At 41.5% G+C, this 19,798-nt stretch overlaps 1 protein-coding gene across 1 annotated transcript in view; it reads left to right on the top strand.

Annotated features, from left to right (window-relative positions):
- Positions 1-1,082: 1,082 nt before the first annotated feature.
- The window catches only part of LOC311268532 (uncharacterized protein), a 21,203-nt gene continuing 2,487 nt past the window's right edge, over positions 1,083-19,798 (top strand). Inside the window, exons 1-17 of the mRNA XM_084372210.1 lie at positions 1,083-1,321; positions 5,127-5,204; positions 5,322-5,387; positions 5,738-5,889; positions 5,995-6,079; positions 7,175-7,349; positions 8,609-8,768; positions 10,261-10,363; positions 14,541-14,639; positions 15,333-15,389; positions 15,484-15,552; positions 15,640-15,729; positions 15,822-15,931; positions 16,117-16,627; positions 17,161-17,253; positions 17,369-19,435; positions 19,651-19,798. Coding sequence (XP_084228336.1) covers positions 1,196-1,321; positions 5,127-5,204; positions 5,322-5,387; positions 5,738-5,889; positions 5,995-6,079; positions 7,175-7,349; positions 8,609-8,768; positions 10,261-10,363; positions 14,541-14,639; positions 15,333-15,389; positions 15,484-15,552; positions 15,640-15,729; positions 15,822-15,931; positions 16,117-16,627; positions 17,161-17,253; positions 17,369-19,435; positions 19,651-19,798 — 4,189 coding nt within the window. The 5' untranslated portion in view covers positions 1,083-1,195. The remainder of the gene's footprint in view (positions 1,322-5,126; positions 5,205-5,321; positions 5,388-5,737; positions 5,890-5,994; positions 6,080-7,174; positions 7,350-8,608; positions 8,769-10,260; positions 10,364-14,540; positions 14,640-15,332; positions 15,390-15,483; positions 15,553-15,639; positions 15,730-15,821; positions 15,932-16,116; positions 16,628-17,160; positions 17,254-17,368; positions 19,436-19,650) is intronic.

Genomic DNA, 19,798 nt, shown 5'->3' with positions numbered 1-19,798 from the left:
AATACTATCCTCTCACTTCCTGTAAGGATTTTCAAAATAAATACAACCAATTAGAGATGTCTGCAAGCAAAACCTTATTGCTAAAACTAAGAAATGACATTGATGCACAAAGCTCTTTCTTTGTGCTGAAACTAGATATTTTAAATTAAGCATTTCCGTTTTCCATTTCAATATAAATAAAGATGTGCTGTTTTGTAGCGTCTGCTGTTCAGAATCGAAACAATATATTATTATTATTGTTTCATTGTCTTTGCAAAATTAATCAATAATCAATGATTAATTCAGTGTATTCCTTCTGTTATGCCTTATTCACCCCTGAATTGAATTTGCTCGACACAGTCGGCTACTGTACTCTTAGATTCAAGATTCAATACTTTATTGCCATATTAACGTAACTGAATGGTAATTTATCTCTGCATGCTCACCCAAACACAGATGAGGGAACCACTCAGTCATAAAGTGAGATCCATAAAACATATTAAAAGAGTGTGAACAGATAAGAAAGAAAGAAAAATAAAGAAAAATATCCAACGACCTATTAGATAAAGTGCAAGTAATGCTGCTCATAGAGTAGACTACTGTATGTATGCTGAATTTAATTACTCTTGTATATTGTTTATTTTTTATATATTATTTTATATACTTATATTTTACATAATTATTTTAATAAATGCAACAAAATTATTTTATCCCACTGTATGGAGGGTTTTAAGGGACAAAATTAAATACATAAATAATTGTATAATTAAATACCTAATACTTAAATTATAATAATAATAAATTATATAACTTCATGCTTATATATAAATAAGTTATTACTTTGTGTGATATCTCTCTTTACATGTTTTATTTATATTTATTCATGAGAATAAGCACACACAAAAAAAAATTAAAGTTTAAGACTAGTTGATAGTTTTATTTTGTAGGCTGTGACCGGATGTTGTCACGTCAGATGACGCCTCCATGACGACAGCAGTCAACAGAGAGCTCGCGCTGTGTTTGACAGATGTGGAGGGTAACCCGCCTCCTCCCCCTCCCCCTCCTCCGCCTCCTCTTCTTCTTCTACTCCTTCTACTTCTTCTTCTTCTTCTTCTTCTGCTTCTTCTTCTTCATTCAATGCCGGAGGGACCGGAGCAGCAGAGCGGACTGTGTTCGGACTATTGACCGGCGGAGGAGAAGCGACGCGGGCTGAAACATGTCGGGGGAGAAGGCGACGAGTCCGTGTAACAAATTTCAAGCGAACATTTTTAATAAAAGTAAATGTCAGAACTGCTTCAAGTCCCGCGAGCTTCATCTGCTGAACGACCGTGACATGGAGCAGGTCAGTTGCCGTTAAACTACACCTCGGTCCGCGTTGATGTGACAGTTGGTCGATTAATTTAAAAAGTGGAGGAGTTTCACCCTAAAATTACGCCTTTAAAATTAAGTTTTGACATATTTTATCACAACTTTTTGTAATTCATTCGACGTAACTAGCTTGGTTGTCTCCTCTTATTTGATATTATTTGGCTAGCGTTCTTATATTAACGTTCAACGGTTAATTAATTGACCTTTTTCTCACATTAAACGTGAACAATGTTGAATTTAAGGTGTAATTCAAGCTGTACTTTAATTATAATCTGATCCATTAACCGCAGCTGCGTGATAATCTACAATTTTGTTAAATTTAGGGACTGAACACAAATTACTATCAGGACAGAGGAGGTCAGATAAAGTGCAGGGTTGTGTGTTTAATCTTCTTTGCTGAGGGAAGAAGAGCACAGGAATGTGTTTTTTTTACTTTTTAAACCCTGAAATGTAAATTAGATTTTTATAAAAGGATTAGAGCAATTGAAAATGATGAGTGTTATTGTGGAAAATGGGTCATGAAAAGATGTTTTGCCAAATGTCTGTTCCTGGGATGAGTTTTTCCAATCATTAATATGATATCTGTCAAAAGTTGTTTCTGAGGCATCGTGGAAAAAAGATAAATTCAGCTTTTTAGTATGACAGCTGGTGATTCCTCTTCCTCTTAAAATACTTTTCCATAAATAAATTAAAGTTTGAATTAGATAAACGCTGTCTCAAGTTGCGGATGCTGTCACTTTTGTTCGGTTATTAATGGTGGAAAATAGAGCCAATCTATCAATATTGTTGTATTTGTTGCCCTATAAACGTAGATATGGAGACCTTTCTTTGTAGAGTAGAAAAAGATGCTTGGGGTGCTTTAATACTAAGTTAAGTTTACTGTTTCATTGCACTGATGTCATTTTAGACTATGAAGTTTATTGTTAAACAAGTGTTTGATAACCACATTTGAGGGATCATTGCAAAGAAACATGTTTATAATCAGCCGATATATCCATACCAGAATCTTTTACTCCCTTATAACAGTATGTTTCATAAATGTTCAGCCTTTTACATAAAATTAGTAATTCCTCTTCTTTGACATTGAAGGTTACTGTGAAAATTGTTATTCCGTCTAATATTTCCGAATTCGATGACACCATTTTAAATCATGTATGTTGTTCCCTATTTTCAGTTGTTAATGGTGGAAAGAGTCGTACCAACCTAATACCACTGTTTTGTAAATATAGTGGAAATAGGGAAAATATGCTAAAACACAAAGTTTTTTTCCTCTGAATTGTTAAGTAGCATAAAACTGGGGCTGATGCCGATACTGTTATTAGAAAAAGATTACAACATTCGTACATCGGCCGATAAACACACATATTTTTGTGATGATCCCTCAAATGTGGTTATCAAACACTGGTGATAAAGATATGTAACAGAGGCTGGTTATTTTACAGTCTAACAATAAACTTTGCCATCTAAAATGACATCAGTGCAATGAAACGGTAAACTTCACTTGGATTGTAATCATTGGAAATGACCCCAGGCATCTTTTCTGCATTATAATGAGCAAAGCTAAAGTTTATATAACAGCACATATTGGACAACATATACACCAATACCGATATATCTGTGATAAACCAATGTCAGCCAACAGATATATCTGTCAGGCTCTAGTTTCATAGTCCACAAAACATTTCTGGAGCTTCACAGCAAAACAGCATTCTCCTAAACAACTGAAGTATCTGGAGACTTGTTTAAAAACAAAATGGCTCCATACGGCTCGTCCTTCATAACCCAAGTCTCTGGAAGACTCCCAAACTGATTTAAAACATTAGTTTACTCAACCAACACACGGTCGAGCTGCTGCACTCACTTCAGACGGGGTGAGTGCTAACGCAGCTAGCTTAACAGCTACAGTGACGATTTCAGCGTGTAAATAATGTCTTTTTAAATCAATTTGGGATCTTGAGACATGGATTACACTGGACAAGCTGTTTGGAGCCATTTTATGTTTTTTGTGGTTGCTTTTTACGTTTTAGTCTCCAGCTACTTCAGTTCAGTTTTAGGAGAATGCTGTGATGCTGTTTTGCTGTGAATCTCCAGAAATGTTCCTTTAAGTATTTGTGTAGGTGTCTTTTTACATTTCATACTTTCCATCACAACCTCCTAGAGCCCTACTGGATATATGAAAAATAGTTAATCAGTTATCCAAATGATCTTTCAGCACATATTGTTAATCTTCTCTCATTTCAGCAGAATAGAAAAGTCCTTCACTTGTTTCTATACAGTCTGTTTCACCACCTCTGAAAACATTGTTCCTGCACGTCTGTCATGTGGAGGTGATGTAAGCATCATGACGGATCCTACATGCCTCAAATTGTTGAGATATGTTATTACTCTCCGTCCCCCTGCCTGGTTTCTCTGAGCCCTGTAATTTCAGCGCTGTTGGCCAACCTGCAAACACAACACATGTCCGGCATACACTATACATTACTGTGACTGTCATCTGAGCTCAGAGAAAAGGCTGTTCTTTTCTATTACTGGGAGATCTTTATTCTGTTTTAACATGTTGTGAAATACTTCACTACTGTGCGCTTATTGCTTTCATAGTCAGCACAGTACTGTGCAGGTCTTGACCTGCTCTATATTAAAAGTGTCAGGAGATAACTTCTGTTGTGATTTGGCGCTGTACAAATAACATTGTCTTGACTTGACTTGACATTTCTCAATTCCACCTGGTTTTATAAGCGATTCAAAGCGAATCTCCTGCTCTTTGTCTTCAGTGTCAAAACATCTCGGTCCATTTGTGGACATTACAGAGAAAGCTTCCAAAGATAAAGGTTTCAGGTAGAAATGAAATGATTTGTCGATTAATCGATGAGTCAACCGCTACAGAAAGTGAAAAGTCATTTTTGAAGCCAACACATTCACCTTCCAGCAACTCAAATGTTTGCTGATTTCTTTATCTTGTGTAATAGTAAAACTAATATGTTTTCCTTCTGGGCAAATCAAGCGTTTAAAAACGTCGCCTTGGGCTTGAAGAAATTATTGAAAAAGTTTGACATTTAACAGACCAAACCCAAATAATCAGCAGATGAACTGATGATGAGAGTTTGCTTTGCCTGCGTGCAGCATTTGTTTCGTTGTTTTGAGTGTGTAAATGCTTTATTTTCCTTTCGGGTGTAGCAGTCTGGAGTTAAAAGTGTGGATTGATTGAAAGCTTTGTCACAATGATGCTTTCAAGTGCAGTCTCATAAATTAGAAAAGTTTGACAGAAGAAGGTGGAAGTCGACCACCAGAAGTAGCTTAAAACCCAAAGTTATTTAATTTATTATCAAATAAGTCGATGAGAAAATATGAAATCATCACATTTGAGAAGCAGGAACTTGGGAATGTTTGGCATTATTTGCAGAAAAAAATACTTAAACAATGAATTGGTTATATAAACAGTTACTAGAGCTGACTCATTGTTTCACTTGGGTGATCACAGTCTGTGCCTCAGCTGGCGATGCACTAAAGTCTGGGCCGACACAGATGGTTAAAAACACAGTTTGGGCGATAGCCGAAGCTGATTCCGATGTTTTTTTATTATTTATTTTGTATTTGTTGTTTCCCCTTTTGCTTCAAAAGTCTTTTTACTCCGCTATACAGCTACATACTCAATGATAAGTATTGTCCAGCCTTACGGCAGTCAACAAGGACCTATCAGCTGACATATCTTTGCATCCCGAGCTTCAAAACAAGGCTGAATGAGCACTATTCAGTTTTTCTTTTACCCCCCTGAATTACAGGCTAAACCCATCTATGGAGGCTGGCTGTGTTTGGCTCCTGAGGGGACAGATTTTGACAACCCGATGCAGAGGTCCAGGGTAAGACGTGATGAAACTGAGCAGATATTCACACATTCATCAGCTTTTTATGTGACTTGTTTCCCTGAAGTAAAATGGTGCTGTGGTGATTTATTTTTTTGTGTCTCTGAATGTCAGAAATGGCAGCGACGCTTCTTCATCCTGTATGAAGACGGCAGCCTGAGGTTCGCGCTCGATGAGCTGGTAAGAAACTGTGACAGAAAAAACAAATAATGACTTCGAACAGAAATATACAGTGTGTACAGTAAATCCTGCTCTGTACGTGCATCTGCATTTACAGTTTGTTGGGATCAGCCGGCATCTTTAGGCCAGATGTCGTGTGCAGAACCACAGCAGATGATTTGGGCTTAGCCTCTAATGCACAAATCCCCCTCTCTCTGTGATCCCCTCAAATCTCTACCCTCATCTCTTTCAGTGCATACTTAACACCACAAACTACTTTCTGTTCAACTGTCATTCATTTTCATTCTGATGCAACACACTTTCAGTAATTTGGTCACCAGAATAATTCAGATGCTCTGATTCTCCTCCAGCCGAGCACGTTGCCACAGGGGACGGTGAACATGAATCTGTGCACAGACATCACTGATGCAGAGCCCAGGACGGGACAGAGAAACGCTCTCTGCATCGTCACGCCGGAGCAGGAAATATTCATCCGTGGAGACAATAAAGAGATCATCAACGGGTCGGTATAAAACTGGAGAAAATCACAGGAGCAGGAAGTACTGAGGCTTCCCGTGTCCGACCTCACTCATCTTGTGTTACTGCTGTTTCTGTCTTTGTTAACCAGGTGGAGTGAGCAGCTTTCTGTGTATCTGCGGACTAACAAGCAAAATCAGAAGAAAAAACGTAAAGTGGAGCCTGTTGCCACCCAGGTAGCAACTTTCCATCCAATGGTTCAGTACATGTTTAAACACACATTACTCAAGTTCTGGTCTGATTACCATTCATGGTCGTCAGAGGATGAATCCTGAAGTTTATGTGATCGCCCTGACCTTTCCTCTTCGATCAGTAAAAGACTAACACCCCATTTACATCTTGTATCAAAATGGGATCTGCGTTTGTATCTCGGGGTGTCAGGATTTTAATTCTAGATTGAAATAGACTTTCAATTCATTAAATTTAGATGCAGTATCTGAGATACCCACATTGCTCGTGTCCGAAGGGCTTAGAGAAATACTTCAGAGACGACACAGCTAGCTTACCGCTAACCAGCAGCTGCACTTCCCGACATTAATCCTGCGTGTGAGAAGACAAACAGCTGACTGGTTTAAAGGTTACTCAGACAGCGTCAGAGATATTTCAGAGATCCTTTATTGATTTCTTTAAGAAGAGGGAAACTTCACAAACTTTGTGAAATGTTGTCTATGACACACCTTTTAATTATTTGTCTGCTCTTGTAAATTTGGCAAATGTAAAACATTAAGTTATTCCTCTTTTTGTCTAAACATTCGTCCTGATGTGTTGCAGTACCAGTATGTACCTTTGGAAGTGTGCTAAAGCAGCACTAAATATAAGTTACAACTGAGGCTGATGGGAATGTCAATAGTTTTTCAGGTATTTAATTATTTTCTTGCTGGTGCTGCCAGATGAGTGGTAGGGAATCACCCAAGTTTTAACATTTGAAACATGAATGTTTGCACCAAATTTCATGACAATCCATCCAATTGTTGTCAAGGCATTTCACAGAAATCCCCAACCCTCTGGTGTCACTACAAGGGAAATCACAGTATCATCAAAGCTATTCAGATTCATCCTCTGGGCGCCATGAGCGTCTGAACAAAACTGAATTTGAATCCATCTTGTAGTTGTTGAAATATTTCAGTCCGGACCAAAGTTTTCGACCGAACAGCTGACAGATGTGCTGCTAGAAATATCAAACTATGCTGGGCAAATGTATCTGAAAGGATGAAAGTAAAAATAAATAAATTTAAATTAATTATCTTTTTGTTTTTCTTTCAAAACATTAGGAACCCAGTCCAGCAAAGGTGGCCGCAACTGATCCCAGTTTTCCCTCCTTGGAGAACTCTGCAGAGTCCAGCTGCAATCGGTGGCAGGAAGACCAGCAGGGTAGAGGGCCGGGTGAGACCCCCATGTGGACCGTCACAGACACAGATCCCCCGGGCTCGAAACAGACCCCTGCAGGTGCTGCAGAAGCAACACACACACACACGCACATACTGAAGCTTTCATGTCGGTCAGCCAATCACAGCCACTTCCTGTCCTCCCTCACTGTCCTAACATCCTGCAGATGTTCACACACTTACAGCTTCTTATACATTTCATTTAACCCTTGTTGAGCCAGTTGACTGAGAGCTGATGGGTCATCCCGGGAACTGAGCCGGAGGAGTTTTTAACAGGAAGCAGAGTTACATAAACACAGACAGAAACACACTGTGAGACTGGAGGAAACGTCTTTAACCTTCAGGCATCATAAAAGTCAAACATGATCCATAAAAGAGCTCTTAAACGGGTCCTAATAGGCTCGACGGTGAGCACAGGACAGGTACTCGTCCTCATTGGAGCTTTGTGCTGCGACAAAGTGGACAGCAGCTCCCATCTGGCGTCAGACTTACTGCAGGGCCTGAAAGGTCCAGTAATAAAGAGCTGGATTAACTCCTGCTGACTCTGCCTATAGGCTGCTTCATTAGGGACACAAGGGATCCTCTGAGAGACAAACAAGGACGAATGAATGATGCTCTGTCATTGAATTCCAGCAACAATCATTAGATTGTTTAAGGACTTTTCCAGACAGGTTCTTAAACTGACAATGTGAAAGGAGCACTCTTAAATACATTAATTTCTGACTTAAGGTGTTTCTTTTATCTCAAACTACATCTTAAAATGAGTAAAGCATCAAAGAAAAAACTAATCATCAAGTTGAAGTCATGTTTAGATTAGATGTGTGTTTCCTCCTCCTGTATTTGTCCTCTTCAGTTCACCATGTTGATTGTCGTTAATGTTTTTTATCTTTGTAGTTAGTTCTCTTATTGTGATTGTGTTAGTGAAGCTCAAACAAAATGATTAGTTATCTGTCACATTAAACAGAAGATGGTTTGCAGTTCTATCGTCGTTACCAAAACAAATCAACAAATGAATCCCCTCAAACTTCTTTGTGTTTTATCTTTTTATCTAGAAAAAGTGATTGAGCTGCTTTCTTTAACTTAAAGGTAATTTCCTGAGAAATCATTAAGTAAACTATTAAAGAGGGAAAACAATGGAGGTTTTGTCCCACTGGCTGCAGACTGAACCCTGACAGTGATTAAAAAAGAATGATTTCATCCAGCTTGTTGGCTGCTGGCTGTTTAAAGAGAGTCGGGGTTATGTGTTAAAGAGACCAAAAACAGCTCCTGCCCTCAGTATATCTAACAGAAACCTTTTTTTTTGGTTTTTTCTTTATCCAGGCGACACATCCACCTTCCTGAGCCCGGTGTCCAGGGACTCACTCATTTGTCCACTCGGCTCCTTGGACTTGGTGTCCAGTGGAAACAGTAACAACCCGCTGACTGAGTCAAACAACAACCAAACATCAACAAACAACAAGAACAAGAGCCGGGACAAAAGGTTGGAGATGAATATTGATGATAGTATGTGTAAATAAGTCTTCTATATGTTGTGTTTGGCAGCAGTCTGGTGTTTATAATCCTGTGTTTGCTGTATTCTCCTGGTAACAGCAGTTTAAAGGGCCTTGGCAGAGGAAAAGGGGTAAATGTGCAAGCAATTAGCACAAAGGACATCCACTGCCTCTCTGCTTCCCCCCCAGTATAAAGCCGAACAGCCATCACACACCGCTAAACACCAGATCAAAGGCTCACGCTCTACCCCTCCATTAGAGATCTGACTGCCGCATTTTTAAATTTAGCTTACAGAAACCCTCCCAGTTTGTGCCCCAGCAGCATGTAAACGGGGTCACGTGAGCAGAATACATCATTTCTTCACTCATTGCCTTTTTGGGAAACAAAAAACAGAAAATACTTTTGCCCCCCAAATAAGGCCAGAAATTCCAAAACGCTGGTGTAATTAGATATCTGCTGCATTGTTTCTCAGGACCTTAACGCTGTCTGTCTGCCTGCCTGCCTGTCAGAGGAGCGAGACTTCAGCTGAAAGCTCAGTTTGAGGGCACGGAGCCGTCGGCAGCCTCCAGAGGCAGAGCGACAATAAAACATCAAGACGTTACTGTATTTATGACGTACTGAACGGGAAAAAGAAACTGAGCTGGCTGAGGTCCAAACATGAAGACAGAGTTCAAAATCAGTTCAGATGTTTTAACATACCCTGTCAAATATTCTGAAAACAGAAAAATCTCCCATCATTATCCAAATTTAAATTTAAGAACAAGTTTAACTCGGCAAGCTTACAAAGAAGCTTCCTAAATAAAGAATTACTATGAGGAAATTTCTCTAACTTAACTGAGTTAATAACTCTCACTAGATGGTGATTGTTCAGATATTCGTGGTCCCCAGAGGATGAATTCTGATGAATTTAATCAGCCATTGTCTTTTATCTCTAGGTTCACATTTGTGCTTTTTAAGTGAAATATCTCAACAACTGTTGGATGGATTGCTATTAAATTTGGTTTATATTAGTGCTGTTGTGATATTATTTTCACTACATAATTATTAAAGCTTAAAGAATTCAAAATAATGATATTATCAAGAAATAGATCCTGAACCTAACTTTTACCTGACAGCGTTGTTTTTCATCGTCTCTTAGTTGTGTTTACATTATATCAGATTACTTTGGGGTTTTGGACCTGTGTATTTCCTGCACTAAACACCTCTGACACCAGTGTGAAGACGTCAGCTCCCATTCAGTCTCACAGCAGCAGCAACAGCTGTGGTGACACTCTGAGAAAGATCCGTCCTGAGTGTCCTCTGGGCTCCTTTCTGCTGCTCAGGTGCTGTTTGGAGTCTATTATCAAGCTGTCATCTTCAGTGTTACGCTGCTGGAAATGATGTCAGAACCACCTGAGTGTTAGCGGGGTCACTCGTACTGTAAACACAATGTGTTTGTCCCAGGTGAAGTTTTTCTCTAATTAGCTGGTCGTGTTTTTCAGCCCGACACAGAGGCTGCTGGGATTGGAGAAGAAAGAGAAGGAGGATGGGACAGCTGTTTCCAGGAAGGGCAGGAGTGAAGCTCGCACCAACAAACAAAGAGAGGTAACAACACATAGTGCACGTTTAATGTTACGTTTCACTCTACATAGGTTGAGCTATCCATCCATACAGAGAGGAGAGGGGAAAAGAAAGGGAGAGGAGCAGAGTCTCTGCTGAGTGCTGAGTTGAGTCAGAGACCCAACTGAATTCAAATACAGACACACCCTCCATGTGTGCTGTCAAATGTCAGCTCTCGGCTAATGTAGTAAAGTAATCCGGCTGTTTGCGGCAGATAAACACTGCATGAGTAAGGCGAATAAACACAAACGATCCTGCGGTCAAACTTGTTTAGCAAGTGATTAATGCACCATTAAATAACCACCATCCCAGATGATAATCCATCTGATGTGACTCAGGTACACATGTTAACAGATGAGGTAATATTTAAAAGTTTTATCCACCCTAAATTAAGCCTCGTTTTGCTGACTTCGCTATCCCGGCAGTAGCGCCGACTGCCAAAGGAAACTTAGCTCGAGTTAAAAAAGAAGTGCATTGAGTAAACTTGTGGATTCCTCTGGTGTGAACATTATTGGAAACATATCGGTTAATTTAAGTACACAACTCAACGAAATATACAACAAAGGTCTCGTCGTTTTTAGACATTTTAATGCAGAATTCTTACATATTATATCTTTAAGATTTGGGCTCCCACTGCAGTGTAACCAACGGCAACGAAGCAGTAAAAGGAGCATTACACCATTTATAAACTAACACCTACCAAAACATGATGTATGTGAAGGGCATAACACCTGCATGAGAGATGTTCTCAGTTCATTTCTTATTTTTTTACTAAAACTGCACTTTTTGTTTGTTAATAAATAATTTAATGGATTATAATCGTGAAACAGATTTTTTCCAATCGATCAGTCTCTAGTCGTTGAAATAAGAAATGGGTTTTAACATCAGTGTCAACGATTAAAGACCCATCTCCTGGCTGTGGTCGTTTGCTGTCATGTGATTGTCACATGATTGAACAATAAATAGTTAAAGCTGATTAATCTCACCGTGGGTTGGTCATGATTCAGACCAGTGACTGTATCCAGCTGTATCCAGTCTGTACTGGGCTGAGCTGTGGGCTGGACTGGACTTGAACATGACTCACACAGCCAGGTGTTTTACAGGGAAAGACGTCACTTTAACGACACGGCTCTGACCTGATCAAACGCTTTGAACGGCTGGACAAGTAAATATCTTAAATTCCTCACAGACTGTTTGCATCAGTCAGCCAGTGAGTGTAAACATGAGACCGGATTCATTCAAGTGTTTCAGTGGCTCACAAAACAGAAGGTGATGAGAGTTTGGCATGAAACGCGTGGACGAGTCGATCCCGCCGTGTCAAGGCATGTGTTTCCCGTGTGTGTGGGTGCATGTGTCAGCAGGTGGGAGAGAGGCGGTGATTCACTCGGAGCTGCATTTTGTTTGTGAACAGAACTGGTTTTGATGCCCTGAAGGCGTTCAGGCCGCCTCCTGTTGTGTGTTGTAATCTGGGAGACGACATTCCTCCTACAGAGTTTTTCCAGGGATTCCTCAGACCTGAAACAAGATACAGTGTCGGGAGCTGTGACTCTCAAGGACTCTTTACGAGAATCTCAAAACTCTGCCGAGAAACTGCAGAGTCACGTGACGGTGATGGTGTTTAATGACCCTGATAAAGGCTCAAATAGTCGTGCCTCCATCTGCATCTTCCCAAGCGCACATCTGTTTGTGGATGATAGTCAGTGTGTGTTGTCAGGCGAGACTGTAGTGATTAAAGAGGTGAGTAGACCTTAACAAGTTTCTGTCTGTGTGTGACAGTATCAACAAAACACAAACATGAGGCGTAAACAGTCCACAGGGTGTCACATAAAGAGAGATGACCAGTTAATCCAGGTTTACTTCAGTAAGACATCAGGGAGTGATTAAATCAATTACTAGTGACGAACACAGACATGAAAACAACACGAAAACTATGACTTAATCTGCTGGTCAGCAACCTTTTTAGATGACGCAATGGCGAGACCGCACGGACATCTTTAATACATTACTGTGACGATATCAGTATACAAAGTTGTTAACTAGAATTTTTACCCCTACCCCTCTTTCTGGAGAGCTTCCTTGCCACTCAGAACAGAGTTACGAGGGGTAGTGGTTGAAATCTGTCCCTATGAAATGAGACGACTCTTCAAGACCCTCAGACATCATCAGCAGTCATTGATGGCATTTACAGACCGACCTGAAAGCTCAACCTCTCCTGTAATATTGTGGTTATATAACTATTACCAGCAAAACAAAAGATATAATCAAAATGTACAGAATGTTATGGGGCAATTAGCTCTCAAAATACTGTGTAATACTAAGTGCGTGCTTTGATGGAAATACATGGGGTCTGACTAATTACTAGAAAACAGTCAGTCACGTCAGCAGACTCCTGAATGTAATGACCGTCCCTTAGTAACGACGTAGAGACGATTTACAGTCATAGTTGAGTCAGCAAGGCAACTTGAGCTACTGCATATGGAAACTTCACATGTATTAGCCTAGCAAGCAGCGATGTGTTGCCCGGGCTATTGAAAAGTCAAAATGTATTGAAAAAAGTTGCATGTAATAGACAGGCACACCCCTGCATTAGAGCACCATAAATTATAATCATGAGGGAAAGTTGATTAAATAAAAAATAGGACCAACTTATTTGATCTGATCAAGCCATAAGTATGTAATGTTACATGTTACATGGCCATTAGCGGTGCTTTATAGGCTATCAAACTAGTAGATTGTTTTATGCTTGTTATAAAGAAAAGGACCATAATACATTGAAACGGCAGATTTCTCACAACCCTCAGTTTGAATTGTAACGATAAAAAACAATCGGGACACCAACACCTAGATGTGAACACGCAAAACTGAGGGGTAGGACTAAGCGGTGGGTGTGAGGTGTATATTGGTAACCAGCCTAAAATGTAGTTTAAAAGATAAAAACTTGACCAAAATCTGTCTTTATTTTTGTTGGTAAAGAAAGAGGAGGAATGCTTCAATTGGTGTAATCAGTGTTCGATGTTTCAGCTCTGAGTTATAAAACAGTTTAATCCTGGTTGAGTTAGTTTGGTTCATTCAAGACAATACTGAATGAGTCAGCTTCATTAAAAACGCCCCTCAGTGGCCGAAGCTGATGCAGAAAAAGTCCGTCACAGTACAATCATCTTGACAGTGCAACACAGATGGTCATCACTGTGGCAGCTGTTAATCTTTGATTAAACAGACTGGCTCATTCCAGAGGATTTGTCTTTTAAATGCACCAGCAGGACATTTTATCCCACGTGATGATTTATGTGTCTTTGGGTGCGTTTGTTTTGGTAGCCAGGAGAAGGTCAAAAGAGCCTGTCCGGAGTTCATTCAGGCCTCTGAGCTGAGATTCCCAAGACAGCCTCCTCTTCCTCCCCCCTGGCTCTCCCCCCCCTACAGCTTCGGGAGGCTTCTTCACAAGACAGAGGACAGGCTCTGTCTGCAGCGGTCAGCGATTGTTTGGAAGGAAAAAAAGAGTTCACACAGCAGTCGGATCACTGTGTTCCTCCGTGTGTTGTGTCCTTGGATAGTTTTCAACGTAAATGCCAGAAGAAGAAAAAAAAAAACACAAAGAATGTTCTGTAACGATTAAAGTGGTAATTTTTTTCCCTGTTAAAGTGGTTATATAAGAGGGAAGAATGAATCTTTTGAATAGCAGAGGCTCAAGTAAACAAAAAACGTACCCTTGCTTCATTAAATGCTGTGTAATCCAGACTTGAAAGAGACTCTGATACGTGCCGTCGAAGCAGCATGAAACATGACCGTAAGAAGCACGAGTCATGGACTCGTAGCATCATTCTGAAATGTAAGACAAAAAGCTGCAGAGTACCAGGGATTATGTAGCCTCTAAAACCTCTTCATGCATTCCACAGCCAAAATGCAGTCATCCATGTGCAGTTCAGTGGTAAGAGTTTAACAGGCAGTGTAGAAAAGGCTCCCCGCGGTGCTCTGCAGCAGGCCTAATCCTTACAGCTGACAGCTCTGCCAAGGATCCAGACTATCGGTTACTCTGGTTGATGGAATGCAGGCGGCGCTGACAAACTGCCACCGTCCTGATTGAGAAAACACGTCACGTCTTCACATCAGCGCGAACCTGAAAACATATTCTGGTGATGAAAAGAGTTGTTTCATTTCTTCACAGAAGCTGCAGTCATGTGGAGACATCGTCCAGCTCACAGCGCCCCCACCTCAGAGACGAGCCCGCTCCCTGGACCGCAGGACATCAGACACCGTCATGACGGTCAGTCACAAAAACAAGACCTACGCTTTAGTTTTCAACAAATACAAAAAACTAAATGCAAGTAATTTCTGTCTGTAAATTTAAGGCAGCATCACACACTGCTGCTACAAATGGTGGTGAACGGTAACCCTTAAAGGAACAGTTCACCCAAGAATGTGCTGATGGAAAGTCAGATGAAGTTTCATAGTCCACCAAACATTTCTGACAGACGTGCAGGAAAAATGTTGTCATGGTTGGTGAAACAGTGTCTAGAAACAAGTGACTTGTCTATTCTGCTGAAATGATAGAAGATTACAGTTAAGTGGGCTGAGAGATCATTTGGATGACTGATTATTTGTCATATATCCAGTAGGTAGTAAAACATCTACACAAATAGAGCTAGAGTAGGAGCTGGAGAAGCAACATGAAAAACATAAAATGGTCATCTGGCGTAATCCTGAGAGGCCCTGAGATCCCAAATGGGTTTGAAAAGACATTATTTACACCCCTTTGAAGCCAAAATCTTGACTGTAGCTGCTGAAATGTGGCAAAATCACATTAACATAAGGAAATGGACTCATAACAAACTAGATCCACTTAAATACAAAGTGACACAAATAAACACAACCCGTCATTCACAGTTTTTACATTTAGTCTGAAGATTGTTACTATTTGTTTCTGTTCATGTTTACATTGTGTTTTTTTTCTTTACAGCCTGATTTATTAAACTTTAAAAAAGGCTGGATGGTGAAGTTGGATGAAAACGACCAGGTAAACTATTTTGATTTAAATAATTTCTTCACATTAGATTTGTTAACATCCTCTCGTCCACATTAACCTTTATTTGTCTTCTGCCGCCCTCTAGTGGAAGAAATTCTGGTTTGTGCTGTCGACTGACAGTCTGAGGTTCTACAAGGACTCAATAGCTGAGGAGGTATTTTCATATTAGTTTAATCGACCACATATAAGAATTTTTTCCTTCAAGAATACGTTGAAATATCTTTTTGTTTTCTCTCTTCAGGCTTCAGACCTCGAGGGAGAAATCGACCTGACGAAGTGTTTTAATGTGTCTGAGTACCAGGTGCAAAGAAACTACGGCTTCCAGATCCACGTAAGAAAACGGTTTCTAAAATAAACAGACAAAACATCTGACTCCTGCATGGTGAAGACAATCAGTTAATTGTTCTTTTTTTTATGTCTAAGACCCCTAAAGGTGTCTACACACTGTCAGCCATGACTTCAGGGATTCGTAAGAACTGGATCCAGGCTCTGATGAAGAACGTACATCCAGCTAACGCCCCTGATGTGGCCAGGTAGTCTTGCATCTAAATTTAAGAGAATCTACATTTGATTTTGTTTTTAAATATTTCATATAACATTAAGTGAAGCTAAAATAAAATAAGACAAATTAAACAGTAGAATAAGAATGGCTGCACAGTCCTCTACATGTTGATAATTTCCTGTCCTCTCTCTAAACACACCTTCATGTTGTCCACAGTTTACCTGGTCATCTCGGTCCACCCGAAGCTCTCCCAAAACCAGATGTGACTCAGGACTCTCCCTCCGCTGACGTCTCCATAGACAGAGACCCCAAACACAGGACTGTGATGGAGCGACGGCGTGAAGGACGCTACAAAACCTTCGACTGGGCCGAGTTCAGGCCTCAGAAGAAGAAGCCGACTCTGGACGCAGATCTTCAGAAGACCAAAGCTCTGTGCTCGCTGGAGCTGGCCGACCTGGAGAGGAGGAAGAGGAGGGAGGAGAGGAGGAGGAGGTATGAGAGCATGCTGGGCATCTCTCTGGGCTGGGAGGTGATCGGAGACGAAACAGAAGATGACGGCGTCAGAGCACTGAGCCCAAAATCACAGCTGAAAGTGGAGAAAGACATAGAGGAGTGCTGGAAGCTGGTGGAGAAGACGATTTTCAGGCTGGAGAAGACGGTCCCGATGTTTACTGAAGAGAAAGAGTCTGTGGAGATGGAGAAGCTGCTGGACAGCTACAGGACGGGGGTGAGTGCTTCAAGCCGGTCCACATGCACACAAATATAAATATTTTTAAAATGGATACTGGATATGAAATGGACTCTGTACACACAAGAAGCTAGCAGGGCTAACCCCATGTAAACAACTCAGTAGTCCACCACTCTCGTTGTTTCAGTGACTCTAGGTTTAAGTCTCCACCAACCAATATTTTATGTTAACAAAGGAGCAAACCCTGTGTAATGCTTACTGTGGTGAAACTAAAGAGAAATGTCACAAGCTTTTTAGCTATTTTAGGTACTTTGGGTCAGTGTCAACATTCTCATCAACCACATTTCTATTGAAAAGTTATTGGTTTTGTTTTTGACAACAAAAAAAAGCTCACACCACCTGAGTAATGCTTCAGTCCTTCACCTACACTAACTTACCAGCAACGAACCAAATACATACAATTTTGCTACTAGCTGCTGGAGAAAGTTTAACATCCTGCAGCTCAAGAGCCAAAAAAGTTTCTCAGGAGTTGGAGACAAAAACAACTGAATTTTGGACTTAATCTCTTGAAGGTGGAGGATCTGAAGGCCCAGCTGGCAGAGTCGGAGCATCACCGACTGAAGCTTGAGGCTCAGCTGAGTACAGCAGGATATTACCAGCAGCAGGTCTGACACAGTTTGGGCCTCAGCTCCTTTATTTTCTCAGTGTTTGATATATTTTTCTGTGCCTCAGTAGCTAATCCTTCTGTTTTTTCTTTCTTGTCTGTTGTCTTTTCTAAAGCTGGACCCTCCTCTGAGTTCTGCAGCAGATTTTTGCCTATTGGACACAAACGACAACCCATTGAACAGCCACACACAGAGCCTGAACGACACGTACAAAGAAACCAGAGAGCTCCTACAACAGCAGAACATCATCAGACAGAGCATGCAGGAGCAGCTCAGCTTCGACCCGCCTTCATTATCACCTAAGACACCCAGAATCTGGCTGCACGACACAGAAGGAAACTTCCAGGAACTGAGGGATTTACTTCCTGAGACAGAAGCTTCACCTTTATTATCACCTGTATTTTGTCAGAGCGACGGCGAAACCAACCACCAGAATGAGCTGAACGGAGAAGAGCAGCAGGTTGTCAGCTCAGAAACACAAATAAATAACAGTGAATATGGCTCTTTAATCCTGGAGAAGCCTAAAGAGGAAGAGAACACCTCGCTGAATGGCTGTGTGGAGAACCACAGTCCTCCAGACCAGGCGGTGGTGAGGAGGCTCTCCCAGGAAGTGGAGCTGCTCACCAGCCAGAACGAGGCTCTCAACCAGCGCAACCAGGAGATGCTAAACCAGCTGACGGAGGCAGACCGCGAGATCGAGAGACTGAAAGCAGAGCTCAGCAGCAGGTACACTGAACCACATCACCTCCCGGAGGTGGAGCAGCTGGGACAAACAGGGGATGAAGATCTGGAGAGGGAGCTGAATTTGAGGAACCAGCAGCTCCTGGAGGCCCAGAGCTTGATCGCCTCCCTGGAGGAGAATCTGAGGGAGACGGAGGCGCTGCTGCAGCTCAACGTCACAGGACAGGAGAAAAACGAAAGTGCAGAAAAAGAGGAGGGATATCTGCTTCAGCTGACGGAGCTCCAGACACAGAACGAGGAGCTGAAGGAGGCTGAGAAACTTTACCGCCAAACAGCTGCAGAGGCGGAGGCCGACATCAGGAGGCTGAATGAAGAGTTGCAGAAGGAGAGGTCGAAAGATGTAGAGAGCAACAGACATGTTTCTGGTGAAGAAAGGATCCAGCAAGTGATCGAGGGGGTGGTGATGAGGCTGAACGCTTTGGGAAAATTACTGGAGGCGGTCGAGAAGTTGGATGTTGGTTTGAGGAAGGAGGAGAGTGAAGAGACGGAGCCGACGGTGGTGAATCGGTTGAAGTGGGAGGAGGAGTTTTGGAGGTCACTGCTCAACAAACTGAATCCTGAAGAAGTGCTTCTCACTGAGGCGACAGAACGAATGATAATGGAGAAACAGATGCTTCTTTTAGGGAACGATCTTCTTCCGGAGACAGACGAAGGGAGGGAAAGTTTGATAGATGTGGATATTATTTGTAATACTGCAGGAGATGAAAGCAGGATGTTTGAGATTAAACACTTCAGGGTAGTAACACAGATGAAAATGTCTTTGCTGAACCACCTCGCCTCCTCCGTCAGCACCTCCACACGGGACAAACTCCAGCTGATGGCCGACAGAATCTCTAATTTCTACTTTTCGGAGCATCCCTGGTCTGGTTTGATGCACTCTGCAGCAACTGAAGCGTTGTACTGCTGTCGTTTAAACCGGCTTCAGATCAAATATGAAGAGCAGCTGGAGGAAACCAATCAGAGACAGCTCACTTCTTCTCTCATCTGCAGCAACTGTGTCAACTTGACGGAAGAAAACAGGGTTATAAGAGAAGTCTTGTCAAACCTAGAGGAAGAAAATTCATTGTCTTCAGGCAATACGATGGATGTGTGTTGTCAGACAGAAGAGATTTACCCACAGGACACGGATGTTATGTCACAGGTAGCTGATGAAACACCAGAACAAGAGATGTTCGAGTCCCTCGAGCTCAACTTTATGGAAATTCAACCTTCAGGTACTGAAGGTCTTCAGGAGATAGAAGACGAAACCACAGAGAAAAATGACGCATCACACGAGGAAACAGATCTGAGCTTTGAGACAGAGGAAGTTTTAGAGTTGAGGAGAAGAGTGAAGGAGCTGGAGGAGCAGCTGACGGTCATGGAGGAGGAGATGAAAGAAGAGTTTGATGGAAAAATTAGTTCTGCTCAGACGCAACATGAGAAGGAGATGGAGAAGCTGAAGGTGGGTTGAGCTGTTTGTAGTTTAAGACTGAAGGTGTCCAATACTGAAACTAGGGGTCGACTGACGACTTATTTCTGGGTCGATACCGATTATTAGAAATCAAGGAAACATTTGCAGTAAAAATGAAACTTATTTGTGTCAAAAGATGATGGAATAAGTACAATTTACACTTCTTAAGTACTATTTTGAGTAGTGACCATCTCTTGTTCCTTCAGGTCACGTGTGAGCGCGGCTTCACCTCCATGGAGGAGTCTCACGTGAAGGTCGTGGAGGAGCTGCAGCGTCGACACCAACAGGAAGTAGAGCGCCTCCTGGTGGAGAGAGACCAACTGCTGGATGAGGAAAGCGCTGCTACGGCAACCG

This window comes from Pagrus pagrus, assembly GCF_965226575.1.
Source record: "Pagrus pagrus genome assembly, chromosome: 13".
Lineage (NCBI taxonomy): Eukaryota > Metazoa > Chordata > Actinopteri > Spariformes > Sparidae > Pagrus > Pagrus pagrus.
Note: the sequence above shows the minus strand (reverse complement) of the source record. Positions and strands in the feature narration are given on the sequence as shown.